This window comes from Camelus ferus, chromosome 32 (assembly GCF_009834535.1).
Source record: "Camelus ferus isolate YT-003-E chromosome 32, BCGSAC_Cfer_1.0, whole genome shotgun sequence".
Classification (NCBI taxonomy): domain Eukaryota; kingdom Metazoa; phylum Chordata; class Mammalia; order Artiodactyla; family Camelidae; genus Camelus; species Camelus ferus.
The window spans coordinates 4,249,380-4,263,020 of NC_045727.1; the positions used below are offsets into that span (position 1 = coordinate 4,249,380).

General features: G+C 47.1%; 1 protein-coding gene and 1 long non-coding RNA gene across 2 annotated transcripts in view; one reads left to right on the forward strand and one right to left on the reverse strand.

Annotated features, from left to right (window-relative positions):
* ALDH2 (aldehyde dehydrogenase 2 family member) overlaps positions 1–13,641 on the forward strand; it is a 27,554-nt gene continuing 13,913 nt past the window's right edge. The window contains exons 1-4 of the mRNA XM_032471907.1: positions 1–187; positions 9,771–9,875; positions 11,029–11,169; positions 12,278–12,357. Of these exons, the coding sequence (XP_032327798.1) occupies positions 62–187; positions 9,771–9,875; positions 11,029–11,169; positions 12,278–12,357 (452 nt within the window). The 5' untranslated portion in view covers positions 1–61. The remainder of the gene's footprint in view (positions 188–9,770; positions 9,876–11,028; positions 11,170–12,277; positions 12,358–13,641) is intronic.
* Positions 12,317–13,641, reverse strand: part of LOC116660981 — a 25,852-nt gene continuing 24,527 nt past the window's right edge. Inside the window, exon 4 of the long non-coding RNA XR_004316722.1 lies at positions 12,317–12,415. This is a non-coding gene — a long non-coding RNA (uncharacterized LOC116660981). The remainder of the gene's footprint in view (positions 12,416–13,641) is intronic.

Sequence of the window (13,641 nt, forward strand, 5' to 3'; positions counted from 1 at the left end):
AGGCCTGGGACCCAGCACACGCCGTCCGCGCCCCGCCCCGCGCACCAGCTGCACTTTCAGCATGTTGCGCAGCGCCGCGGTCGCGGCCTCCCGCTTCGGACCCCGCCTGGGCCGCCGCCTGCTGTCGGCCGCCACCACCCAGGCCGTGCCGGCCCCCAACCAGCAGCCCGAAGTCATCTACAACCAGGTGAGGCCGCCGGCCCCGTCCCGGCCAGCGCTTCGTTCTCTGCGGGGACGGAGCCCGCCTGCTGGGAAGGCCCGGGGCCCCTTTGGGCCTCAGTTTACCCACTTGGGGCCCGAGTGGTTTGCTGCAGTTGCTCTTTCTGCACACCCTCCCTTCCCTGCCTGTGAGCGGCTTGGCCCTCTCGCCACTTCTGACACCTACGTTCCATTATCTGGCCGTGACTTTGGCCGCTTATTTGACTCCGTTTTCCAAGGCTGACTCTCGGGGTTCCATCCTCCCCTCGATCGTCCTCGGCTTTTGAGCTTCTTAATCGCCCCTATATCTGCACAGAGTCCTCATATCACCCACCCAGGGGACATGTCCATCTAAGACCCTCTTTGCAGGAACCTTTTCTGTCTTCGGAGTTATCTCTTTTATCCCTTGACTCATGCCCTCTTCCAAGGAAGGCCAAAAGGAAAAACAAGAAAAGGAGGGGTCCTTTTCAGCCAAGGTTCACCAATTCGCTAAGGGAGAGGTCAGGCCACTCGGCGTCCAGGCGCTTCCAATGAGGAAATTGGGAAAAGGTGGGGACCTACGCCACTGAGTGCAGTCCCCAAATGGTGACGGCGCCTTCCAAAGAGCTGGCTTTCTTTAATCAAAGTAAGGAATGGCCTTCCAGGATAACACCGATTACTAGTGCCTGATTTCTTGCTCAACTACGACTTAGGAATATTTTCTCTTTTGATCTGTGAGTTTGGGTAAAGTGCTGGAATTCAGAGGGGGAACTGGGCTATGAAAGTGTTCCTTTTGTTTGTGCAACAAGTATAGTTCCTGCCCTTCCATTTCTGTAAAGTGGGGAGGAGGTCAGAGGGCCAGCACAGAGCCTCATAAACCCAGTGGGCACTTACAGGAGTAAAAGCTCCTATTCTCTGTGCACATCCTTTGTACCTGGCACCAATCTAAACGGTTACCTGTGTTGTCATTTCATCCTTAAAACAGCCCCGGGAGGTAGGTACCGTGCCTATCTCCAGTTTACAGATGAAGAGACTGAGTTACAAAGAGGTTTACTGAATCTGAAGTAAGTGGCAAAGTTGGGGTTCACATCTAGGCTCCCAAGAGTAACTGATAACCAGAACTTCCCATGGTACTACTGATGAAACTCTGGGTGGGAATAAAGGGATCACTGCTAACCTGGGATGCTGTAGAGCCGTCCCCTGGCTGACTGGTTTCTATCGGGGACCTGCTCTCTGACCGAGAGCTTGGCTGCAAATCTACACACAGGCCATGAGTGAAGGTACATCTATGTGATTTAACGGATATTAGGGAAAAAAGATAGAATAAAACACACATGCATAACACAAGCCAAAAAGGCAGCGCCTGCTGCTTCCTCGGTAGGCTACTTAACCATGCTTGAAAGACTTGAACATCAAAAAGATGTAGCAGAAATATTCTCAAGGGAAGGGCGGTAGCACTCCACGCCTTTGTAGCCACAGGACCTAATTAAGATTACGCTACTTTGTGCTCACTTGGAGGTGAGGAAACAGGTTTCAAACGTGCACACAGTCCTGGCAGATAGCACATTTAGTTTGGGAATGTAAATTGAGGGAGCAGAGTAGAATCTTTCTGAGGCTACTTTTCTTTATCAGATTTTTTTTTAAGATCATAGAAGTAACCCTTGCTTATTGGGTACAAATGCAGAGAGTACATGAAACTTCCCACCTACCCCTGTGCACTCCTTCCAGGAGCACTGGTAACTGGTAGGTCTGTGGTCTTGCAGACATTTTCTTTGCATTTGTGTGTGTGTGTGTGTGTGTGTGTGTGTCTGTAAGAGAGAGAGCCCATGAGTGAGTGTGCATCAGATTTTTTTTTTTTTTAACATAAACGAGATCATAGCACTTACCATTCTGAAGCTCTGTCTCACTGAACAGAGTATCTGGATTATCTTCCTATTCTTAGCTTACTTATTCTTCCTAAGGGCTGCAAAGCAATCCACATGAGCATTACACTGTGCTGGAACTGGTCCCTTTTAAAGCTCCTTGGGGTCGTCTTCAGTGTTGTATTGTTGCAAACCCTGTGGGCAAGAATGCCAAGACTAATCCTAAAATTCTGAGTCTCTTACCAGGGGCTCTAGGTACAAGCCAGATCATATGCCTGGAATTTCCCTGGGGGTTATTGGTCCCTTGATGTTCAATGAACTGGTCTGAAGTCTGGAGCTTCCCCAAAAGGAGTTCTTAAATAGGCTTTGAAGTTGCTCTTGTAGGCCCTGGGTTTTCTCTCCTGAGGGCACCTGGGGAATGCTGTATTTCAAGCTTGTTGGTTCTCTCCTTGGGGTTGGGGGTGGGGCACAGGCAATAGGGCTTCTCCTTCACACCTATATTTCCTAACCCAAAAGAGGCAGAGTTGGGTGGTCTGGCTGACCTTCCTGGGTCCTCTTCCCTCTCCTTGTCCTGTGTGGAGCTGCAGGGTTGGGGGAGATCTTCTTGGCTGGCTTAGGAAGATTTCAGGACGAGTTCCACCTCCCACTCACCTGCAGGGACCTTTATGGCCGGTCTTCATGAATATCAACGTTTCTCATCCTTGGTGGGTTTTAGGGACACACCTCTGTCAAGGAAACTGATTTTCATTTTTCATTCTTTTTTTTTCTTCCCTGACTTGGAGAGTAATTAAGATCTGTAAAAGGCAACTCCAAAGAAAACCCAAGGGACTGTGGTTTCTGCAGAGTAATTTCTCTGGATGAGGCGTGACTAATTCTTTTTTTTATTCTTCAACATCACCAATTTATGTTGATTGATGATAATAACTGTTGACAAAAACAATCAATAAACAATCAGTAATAAGAATAGGAAAGAGTTTTATTTGAGCCAAACTGAGGACTAGTCCGGAAGCCCGCTTCTCAGATTACTCTGAGTTGTTGCTCTGGAGAAGCATGGCTTCCAGCACAGTTTTGTATCTTGTCAGAACAAAGAATGTTAAACAAGTCAGGGTTACATTTCTTCAAGGCTTCAGGAAAAAAAAAAAAAGAACAGACCAGCACGTACATAAGGAGTCAGTATGGCCTTGGCTCCTGGGAAGGGAGTCTTATCATCAAGGGATTAGTAGCATTGGCATCCCAGGAGGAGGGGCATTTAATTTTTATCTCTAACATGGACATACTTTACTTCTGGTCAGTTTGCCCTTTTCTTTAATAATCAAAGCAGATGTATAATACATGTCTGATAGGCCACAAACAGGCTATTTTAGTTAGTATAAAATTCAAGTTAACTCATGTATAAGCCAGAATGACTTCTCTAAACAAGTATAACAAATAACAGGTTCCCTTGCTTGTTCCCTGAGTGGGGGTGAGCTGATCCCTTAAATGGGGTGATGGTGGGGGCGGATCCACCCGTCAGGCCAGAGGGGTGGCCTGGGTGGTTGGCCTATCCCATTGGTGGTGCTGTGTGCAATCTTTTGTAATAGGTTTAGAAGGATGGGCATTAACTCTTCTCTGAATGTTTGGTAGAATTCCCCTGTAAAGCCATCTGGTCCTGTTTTTGTATCTTCCTGTTCATAATTTGCCCCAACTGGGCATGTACACAGTTAATTTTAGTCCCTTATAGTTTCTGTGTATTCTGTTGCTTGAGGAGACATCTGTCCAGGTGCAAGCACTGCAGCAAAGGGTCCCAGGTCCCAGCCTGTCTCACCCCCAGTTCCAATCAACAAAACAGACAGTAATTCCTACCCATGGGAAGCTTGCATCTTGGAAGGTGGAAATAGACAAATAAGTGAAATGTGAGGAAGGCAATCAGTGTATATGGAGAAAAATGAGGCAGGAAAGGGGGGATATGGAGGGTGGGGTGCAGTTACTTAATTCTGTACTTCAGCTGCTGTATCTGCAAAATGGGATAAAAATCCCATCTACATGGTATAGTTGCTGTGAGGATAAAAGAGGGTCAGTCCTTGCACAGCCCTTAACATGTGCCTGGCTGTATCTCTGTATTTACTGAAGCCTTAAATAGGAGATAACAGTGATGCTGTTGAGCTTACAATATAATGATGATATAACTCCATTTTATGTGGGAGCTGTTGTAGTTGTAAGTTGTTTCCTGAAGGGGTGAGCTAGGTTGCCGTAAAGTTGAATGGAAGTTTGGGATGAATTAAATTTGTGTCTCTATTTTTAGTCTCTTGATCACAAAACTCAGAAACTAAAGAGAGAACTGACCAAAAGGGAATTAAGAAAGGATCTCCCTATATAGAATTTTCTGATTCAAACAGTAATACATCCTCAGTCAAAAAGTCAAACGTTACAGAAGTGTGTTTTGAGGTGGAAATACTGGAAATACACATGGGCACATAGAGATGTTTGTTGCCACATGTTAGCAAAAACCAAGAAATAAGCCAGCTTGTGTTCCATGAGGAAATAGATAAACAACATATGTTAACAGTTATAGGAAGGAATAATTCTTTTTGAAAAAAATTACTTATTTACATTAAAAAAAATTTTTTGGGGGGGTAATTAGGTTTACTTATTTGTATTATTTTTAGAGGAGGTGCTGGGGATTGAACCCAGGACCTTGTGTATGCTAAGCATGCGCTCTACCACTTGAGCTATACTGTCCCCCACAGGAAGGAATAATTCTCTGCATGCAGTAGTTAAAGGAATTAGCTGGAGCTGTATAAATAAATGGATCTCAAAAACAATGTTTCAAGGGGAGGAAATGTACACCACTCTGAGAGATGTAAACTAATTAAACCCACTACCAAAGCAAACTTCCCACTGAATGTGGATGGATAAAGCTATATATAAATGGATAAAAATGTTCTGGAAGGAAAATGCTCCTTGGCTTGATGGCTGAGTTACACAGGGAATCTGCATGTGGCTAATGATTCAAAGGGAATTTGACTTAAATGTTTTGTTTCTTTAAAAATTAGTAGCCTGTAAGCTAATATAAAAACAACAACAAAAAAGAAAGTGGCAGTCCTCTGATGCCCCACCCCTGCAGACAATCACTGCTGACGAGCAGTATATACAGAATAGGAATTTGATTTATCTTGTTTTCCTTGGGAGAGTCTTTTGTGTTAGGCAACCAGTGGCCTGGCGTGACTATATGCCAAATGAGTCAAGTGAAATATTCCCCACGCTGATCGCACTGGTTTAATTGCTTGTTTAGGAGTTTTAAGATCCATTGTATAAACAATAGATTCAGGGAAGCCAGGGAATCTGAGGATTTCACTGGCCCCACCTTGGTTACTTCTGCTTCTATTATAAATGAACACGAATGCCATTCAGTATCTCCTGCCTGCCTAGGACGCGCTGGGAACATGCTGAGCCACAGGTGACTGGGTTATAAGAACGTTTGTGGTATTGAGGTCAAACTGAGACCAGATGTGTGTGTTGTGGACACACATGTGTCCCCTGATCCTATAATCATAATTATTGATCACTTATGATCTGTCAGGCCCTCTTTGCCTGATAACTTGTACCTACATTTTCACCTTTCATCCTACTAACAACCTAGGAAGCACATCCTATCTTATAGATTATGAAACCAGAGTTCAAGATTAGTTCTGTCCATCTCTATCACATACGCCCTTAGCCACAGGCTGTGCTGCCTCGTGACCAGGCCCTGTGGTCAAACAAGGATGTAGATTTTTATGAGACAACTGGATTGAATATTTGAAATCAGATGCGAGGAGCCGAGTTTGTGTTCACATTTGTATTCCCAGCACCAAGACTGGAATATAATCACTGCTCAGTAAATATTTATTGAAGACATGAATAGTTGTCCCTTATGAAACTGTGTTTACAATTTTGTTCTCTAGTAGCAAGCCACTGGAATCCAGTAGTTCCACTCCAAAGGGCGTCTTTGCAAAGAATATGGGAGTTAACATGAACAGGTTTGTGGGGACATGCAGGGAGTGATAAAATGGACCAGAAGAATGGATTATAGCGAGATAGAGATTGCCAAACCATAAGCCCATTGGCACATTGACAAATTGAAACGGTGCCTGCCTGGGAAACAGTCCACAGGAGAGTTGTCCCTCCCATCTTGGAAGTGGTGAAAGTCCAGAAGGGGGTGGAAATCCAGGAACTGGGACCAAAGGCCCTGGGGGATGAGGAGGGGAGGGGAGGGGAAGGCTGGCGTCAGGTGCCATAAGTCTCCAGCAAGTCTAGGGGAAGTGGCTGCCCTTGGCTTTAACCCCAAACTAACCCTGAGGTTTCTAGATGATTGTATGGAGAAGTGTGAATGTGTGTGGCATTCCGTGTTTATCTTGAGCATTTCTCCTTAGGACTGTGTGATATGAAAGACAGCATCTGTTTTCTCTTAGATATAAATCGCCCAACTGTTACTGAAAATGCCAGTGCCAGCAGGAGTCACCCCAGGATAGAAAACCACATTTGCTCACTCACTCTTGGGGAAAATGACATACTCCAGGGATGTAAATTTCCTTGGTAACAGATCCCTAATTCTTTCATCCATCAAAGTTTGAAAATAAAATTTTTCTAGAATGTGTCCTGCCTCTGTAAATTGGAGCTATTGGTATTTAACCTTTTTTGGTGACCTCGGGCAGTTTATGACTGTCCATTGCCATGAGGTGGCGGTGGCACCAGAATATCGCTCTGTCCTTGCCTTGGTTAGGACTCCTCCCCAGGGTCCTCCAGTCCTTCTCCCAGCTCTGCTGTCCCTGCCCCGGTTTCTAAGCCACCCTCCCCCACACCAAGTTTCTGTTTGCAGTTCCTAATCCTCAGGGGCCTGGAAAAAAGATATCTGAGGCAGCCAAGGATCATGTTATCCTCCAGTTCAGCAATTCTAATTTTCATATGGTAATCTGCCCCAAGTTTGCAGAGATGCACATCAAAGATGTTTGCTGCAGCAGCCCCGTCAGGAATACAGGCGGATCTCATCTTACTGCACTTCGCAGATACTGCGTTGTTGTTTTTTTTTACAAATTGAAGGTTTGTAGCAACCCTGCATTGAGCAAGCCTGTCAGCTCCATTTTTCTAACAGCACTTGCTTACTTCCTGTCTTTGTATCACATTTTGGTAACTCAGTATTTCAACTCCTCCTGTCAGTTAGAGGGGAGGATGAATTGTTGAAAATTCAACAGTGGAGAGTGACTCAGCAAATCCAGGGCATTGAGAGGCAGATAGGTGCCAGGGAGTGGTCTGGGGCACAGCGTGGGCCCTGCCCAGGGAGGAAGGGGTGAGGACTGGGGAGTTTGACCAGATTGGCCCACTTTGCCACTTCATATCTGATCTTTGCAAAATAACAATGAGAACTTTTTCCGGATGAACTAATTTAGTATGCTGCTGTGCAGGCATCTGGAGTGATGTTGTGATTGTAGTGGTGAGACCCACTGTGTGTAGGGTCCTGGCTTTGGAGCTTTACATTCCTCATTGCATTTAATCCTCACATCAGCCCCCAGATGTATTATTCCCAGGGGCTGATGAAGCATCTGGATATGAGAGGACTGGCCCAAGGTCACAGCTTGTGAAGGGTAGAGTCAGGATTCGCATCCACGTCTGTCTGGCTTAGAGGCTTGTGCTTTTCACAGCACCCATAATAAAAAGTCAAAATCAGACTTGCAATAGGGCAGTAAGTACACCATGAGGATGGAGACTAGGAAACAAGAGTTCTGACCTCCTTGAAGGCAGACGTGGGCTCTGACTGGAGGCTGGAGTTGGGGGAAGAACTGGGCAATAAGCACAGGCCTTGGAGTTCTGATGACCTGGGTTTAAATCTGAGCTCTGCCCTCACTGCTGTGTGATCTTGAGCAAGTAGCTTGACTGTTCTGTGCCTCAGTGTCCCCCACTGTGGAGAGGATGAAGCTCACCTAGGTTTGCTGTGAGGTTTAAATGGGAATAAGCCAGGTGCAGAAAGCTCCTGGTACCAGCGCTGCCACATAATGAGTAGCTAGAAACAGTCATTCACCATTTCCATGACATGCAGGTGGGCAGGACATCCTTCCTCGTGGGACTGGGTGAACCGTCCTGGTCAGCTAGGGGGAAGGGGTTGGAGGGAACAGTACAGGACCAGCCAGGCTCACCCCCCACCCACCAGGGCCTGCCTCCCTCTGGAGCTCCCTGACCTCTGGCTTCTAGTGCTTCAGTGAAGCTGCTGGGTGTGGGACTGTGAGACCTGAGCCTGCACTCGGGGTGACAGTGGGAACAGATGTTCAGAATGGTCACAGAGAGCGTGCCAGACCCTCCTCCTGCTCCTAAGGTCATCAGGAGGCGAGGCCGAGTCTCAGAGAGGGGAGCGCGTGCACAGGGTAGGGCTGAGTCCAGCATGAACTCGGTCCACCTGGCTTCCAGCCTGAACTCTTTCTGCGACACCCTTCTCTCCACTGGAAATGACCTGCTAGCTGCTTCCCCCTGAGCTGAGGGCATCACAGGACCCGCCCTCCTCTCTGACCCCATCTCCTAGCATTTCCTCCCGGTTCGCCAGTAACTCTAGCTGCCTGTTTTTTTTTTTTTCTCAGATACACCACTTGTTCCTGCCCCAGAGCCATTGCACTTGCTGTTCCTGCTGCCCGGACTCATCCTTCTTTTCTTCTGGTGGCTGGCTCCTTTTCATCAGTTGGGGCTCAAGTCAAATGCCTGCTCCTCCGAGAAGCCCTCCCTGACCACCCCAGCTAGAGTTCTCTCTCCTCCCTCATTTTAATACTCTCTGGATCCTGTTTTTCCCCTTTGCACTTAAAACTGCAATCTGAGGTTGCCTTGTGTACTTGATTATTTATTTGTGCCCACCAGAACACCAGCTCCACGAGAGAAAGGTTCTTACTGAGTTTAGTTCCCATGGTGTCCTCAGCCCTAGAATGGTGCCGGTGCATCACAGGTGTTCACTAAGTATTTACTGAGTGGATGAAAGAATAACCTAACCGGGTTCTCACAACAACCCTCACAGTAGTGAGGCAGAGGACAGGGGGTTGCTCATTCTTTGCAGCTCCTCCTAAGCAGAGGAGTCGCCTCTCCTTCCTGTGAGTCTGGACTGGGCCTGTGACTCACACTCATCAGTGGAATTTGGTGGCAGAAATGAGGCCATGTGATTTCTGAAGCTAGCTCTTAAGAAGCCTTTCGGCTTCTGCCTGGTGTCTTGGAACACTCTGGGGAAGCCAGCTGTCACGTGGGAGGCCCGACTAGCCTGCGTCTGCCATAATGTCAGGAAGCCCAAGCTGCCAGGTGGTGCCAGACAGATGAGTGAAGAAGCCAGCTCGCACCTGCAGCCCCAGGTGCCCTTGCTCTGCAACCACACGAGCAAGCCTTGCCCACCTGAGCCCAATCACTGGACACAACTTTGAGAGAGAATGATAAGTCACTTTAAGCCAGCAGATTTTGAGGTGACATTACACAGCAATAGATACAGATAACTGATAATGTAGGAACGTACTCTTCATTTTTCAGGTCAAAGAAACCAAGGCATTGGAGGGTCAAGTGACTTACCCACAGCACTTGGCAGACTGGGTGCTCCAGCTCAAACTGTCTCCACGCCTGTGCTTTTAACTTACAGGCCACATCCCTCTGAAGCTAATTCACATTTGTACTTCCTGATTTTTTTTTTTTTAACATCGCTGGTGGTAGTGTCGGGAGGAGCGCTGGTCCTGAGGACTTTCTTCCTTCTCGTTGCAGATCTTCATAAACAATGAGTGGCATGACGCCGTCAGCAAGAAAACCTTCCCCACGGTCAGTCCATCCACCGGGGATGTCATCTGTCATGTAGCTGAAGGGGACAAGGTGAGAATTGGTGACTTAACCTCGGGGCAGGGCTGAGCCGGTTGGAGATGGGCAAGGATGGTTTCATTTTTTAATTTTATATGTTTTTGTATGGCTGAAACCTTACCATGTGTGTATTACTTCCATAACTAAAAAAATGCCAATTAAAATTTTTGAGTAAGTAAAGCCACAGAAACTCTTCCTTGTAGACAAAGGTGCTAGATTGTACCTGGGTTCAAGAAATCATACAGTTGTGGAATTGTAGGCTTGGAATTGAATTTGAGAACATCTAATCCAGTCTCTCCTTTCCAGACCTGGAAGTTGAAGGTCAGAGAAAGGAAGTACACAGCTAGATGGAAATCTTGTTGAGCAGAATTGGGGTCTCCTGAGATCTAGCTCTGGTGTCTGTCTTGTATTTTGTTTTAATTACATATACTCATAGTAATATAAAAACAGTAATATTAATTTTAAAATTTAAAAATTGGACTTACAGTAAAAAATATTTCATTTTTTTAAAATAGAGAAAGCATTAAAAATAATTCAAGAATGTCTCCTGCCCTCTGCTTTAAGACAGTCTTCTATATGTACATTTAAGGTCTTACTCCCTTTCCTAAAAGAAAATGTGACTACTTTTTTGGCTCATAGGGTAGTCTGATGGTAAATGTATTTAGTATTAATGAAAACCATGCTCCCCACCTCCTGAGACACATCTCCCTATATGGAAAATGCTAGCTGTGTTCATTTTATTGCTTCCTCAAGGAGAGGGAAGCTGGTTAAACCTGCCTTTGCTGGAGACTGCCAGTGGTCTTAGAAGGCATGGTTCATTCACTAGGCTTGCTTTGGAAGGAGGAAGGGAAAAACAGCCAGTTCTAAGCACTTACCCCGAGTGCCTCTCCTTGCAAAACTCTTGGGGCAATTTTGAAATGGAAATCCAGGAAAGAAAACTGTCAGGATCCTCACTCCCACTGTGACTCCTGGGAGGGAGAGAAACCCTACCGCTTAATTCTGAAGCTGGTCAAACAGGGCCCTGTGAGGTTGGGAGGGACTGTTTGGGGCATTTTCCACATGGGCATTGACTGAAGCCCCTGTGGGGTGCATTTGGCAGCGGGGCAGGAGGTATTTGGAGGCAGTTATTGCTGAGAGGGCCTGAGCTGCCTTGGTGGGTGTTTTCCAGGAAGACGTGGACAGGGCAGTGAAGGCTGCCCGGGCTGCATTCCAGCTGGGCTCGCCTTGGCGCCGCATGGATGCGTCCAACAGGGGCCGGCTGCTGAACCGCCTGGCCGATCTGATTGAGCGGGACCGGAGCTACCTGGCAGTGAGTTCTCAGCCCCCTCCCCTCTCATCCCACAAGGTGAATGGGCTCAGAGCATCCCGTGGACAGCCAGGAAAGGGCTGCATTACTGACAAGTAACTGGTTAGAATGGCAGAGGCTGGACACCTTTGGGGTACCCCCCTACACCAACCTGGGGAGCCTCTTAGTGTCTCCTTTGATGCAGTGAGTTTGGCTAAGAAAGGAGGCGATTCAGGGGCTAAGGGGACCATGATGGGGAAGCCTTCCCAGGATAAAGACCCTCAGGGATGGACACCTCTCCCAGACCCCCTTTGTGTGGTGGGCCTTCTCTCTGGCTGCAGGCAGCGGAAGAAACCAGGAGGCAGTACCCTTTCCTCTCCCAATCCATACTGCACACAGCAGCCAGAGTGAACCTTCTAGAAGCCAGATTATACCATGGCACTCTGCTCTTCACCCTTCCATGGCATCCCGTGTCCTGAGGATAAAATCCCCCCTCCACATGGTCTACTAGGCCTTGCCTGGGCTGGCTCCATCTCCCAACTCATGCTGGGCGGTGGCCCTCACACACACAGCTCTGCTCACCAGCTCTCCCTCAGCTTCCTCACTGCCAAGCTTTGGGCCTTTGCACATGCTGTTTCCTCTGCCCAGGGTGCTCTTCCCTTCATCAGCATTTGTACCTCCACCTTTGCCTGGGTCCTCCCACATATCCTTCAGGTTTTAGCCTACAGGGTGCTTCTCACGCTGGAGTTTCTCCGATTGGGTTGGGAACTTTCTAGCACCCTGAACACTTGTGACTAACAGTCGTGTCATTATTTGCTGACTTTCTGCTCTATAAGCTCCATGATCTGTCTCTGTATTCCCAGCACCTAGATCTGGCATGGAGCAAAAGCTCGAAAAACTGTGTTTGTGAAAAGATTGAATGAAGTTGGTACATCCTTCTCGCATCCCCCTTCTCATGCTCCCTGCCATTGAAGAGGGAGGGGCAATGGCCCAGAAAGGCTGGGAAGTCTAGCACAAAGTTAGCCACCAGCCCTTCTCAGTCTGTGCTGAGCCCCAGTGCTGTTCATCTCCCCATTTGCTCTAATTCTTTCCTGCGTCCGCCTGTCTGCATCACCTTGTTCTCTTTTCTCAGGCCTTGGAGACCCTGGACAATGGCAAGCCCTATGTCATCTCCTACCTGGTGGATTTGGACATGGTCCTCAAATGTCTCCGGTACGGGCTCAGGCTTCCTCTTCTTTGTTCTGGCTGTGTCAAAGTGGGGAGCGTGTTGCTGGGGAGGGTAGAAGCAGAATAATGTAGAAGGATCGTAGGAGTTGGAGAAATGTGCTCTAAGTTAGACTCTATCTCATGGGAATAATCCCTCAGTCCCCAAACTGTAATTAGTCATACATACATGTTTTCTCTTCTTTTTTTAAAAAATTTTTTGGGGGAGGTTTGTTTGCAGGGGGAGGTAATTAGGTTTGTTTATTTTTAATGGAGGCACTGGGGATTGAACCCAGGACCTCATGCATGCTAAGCACACGCGCTACCCCTGAGCTATACCCTCCCCCTTTTGTCTTTCTTCTTGAGTCATTTTTGGTAATTTATGTGTTAGTTGGGAATTTGCCCCTTTCATCTAGTGTTTCTGATTTGTTGGCTTCCACTGCACATAGTAGTATAATCCTTTTTATCTCTGTGAGGTCGGTTGTAATGTCTCCGCGTCTGTTTTGATTTTAGTTATTTGTGTGTTCTCCCTAATATTCTTAGTTTGGCTGAAGGTCTGTCAATTTTGTGAATGTTTTCAAAGAACCAGCTTTTGGATTTGTTGATTCTCTTGTTTTTCTGTTTTCCCTTTCATCTATTTCTGCTCTAGTCTTTATTATTTGCTTCCTTTTGTTGGCTTTGGGTTTAGTTTAATCATAAACATTTTAATGACCAAGAAATGTAAGATGAGGAATAAGAGCTTTGTCAGAGCCCCTGGGTCACAGGTAACAGGAACTCACCCAGCCTCACTTGTGCAGCTATGGAGAGTTGGGGTCTTAAATCCAGAAAGACACCGAGTCTCACGGCTGCCCCCCTGCTCCATTCTTCTCTCGATTACCCTGGCCTCTTATGTGGCCCGGCTGCCCACACCCAGGCTTGTTTCTTTCCGTATGCGTGATTCCAGCCAGACTAAGCTCCAGTCCCTCAGCCCTCATGCCAAATTCCTGGAGGAGAGATCCAGATTGGCTGGCCTTGAATCTGTCCAGCTATGGTCCAAGTGTACAGACCGCTGTGCAAATAATGGTTTTTCCCCTATGACCGTGTGGATGGATGTGGAGGGGAAGAAGATAAGTAGGGACTGGACAACAAAACAGTAGTTATCCCCATAACAGGAATTCTCAACCAGGGCAGTCACGTCTCCCCGTGGACAGTCGGTAATGCCTGGAGACCTTTTTGGTTGACACAACTGAGGACAGGTGTATTGGCATCTAGTGCATAGAGGCCAGGGATGCTGCTAAAAATTCTACAATGCAG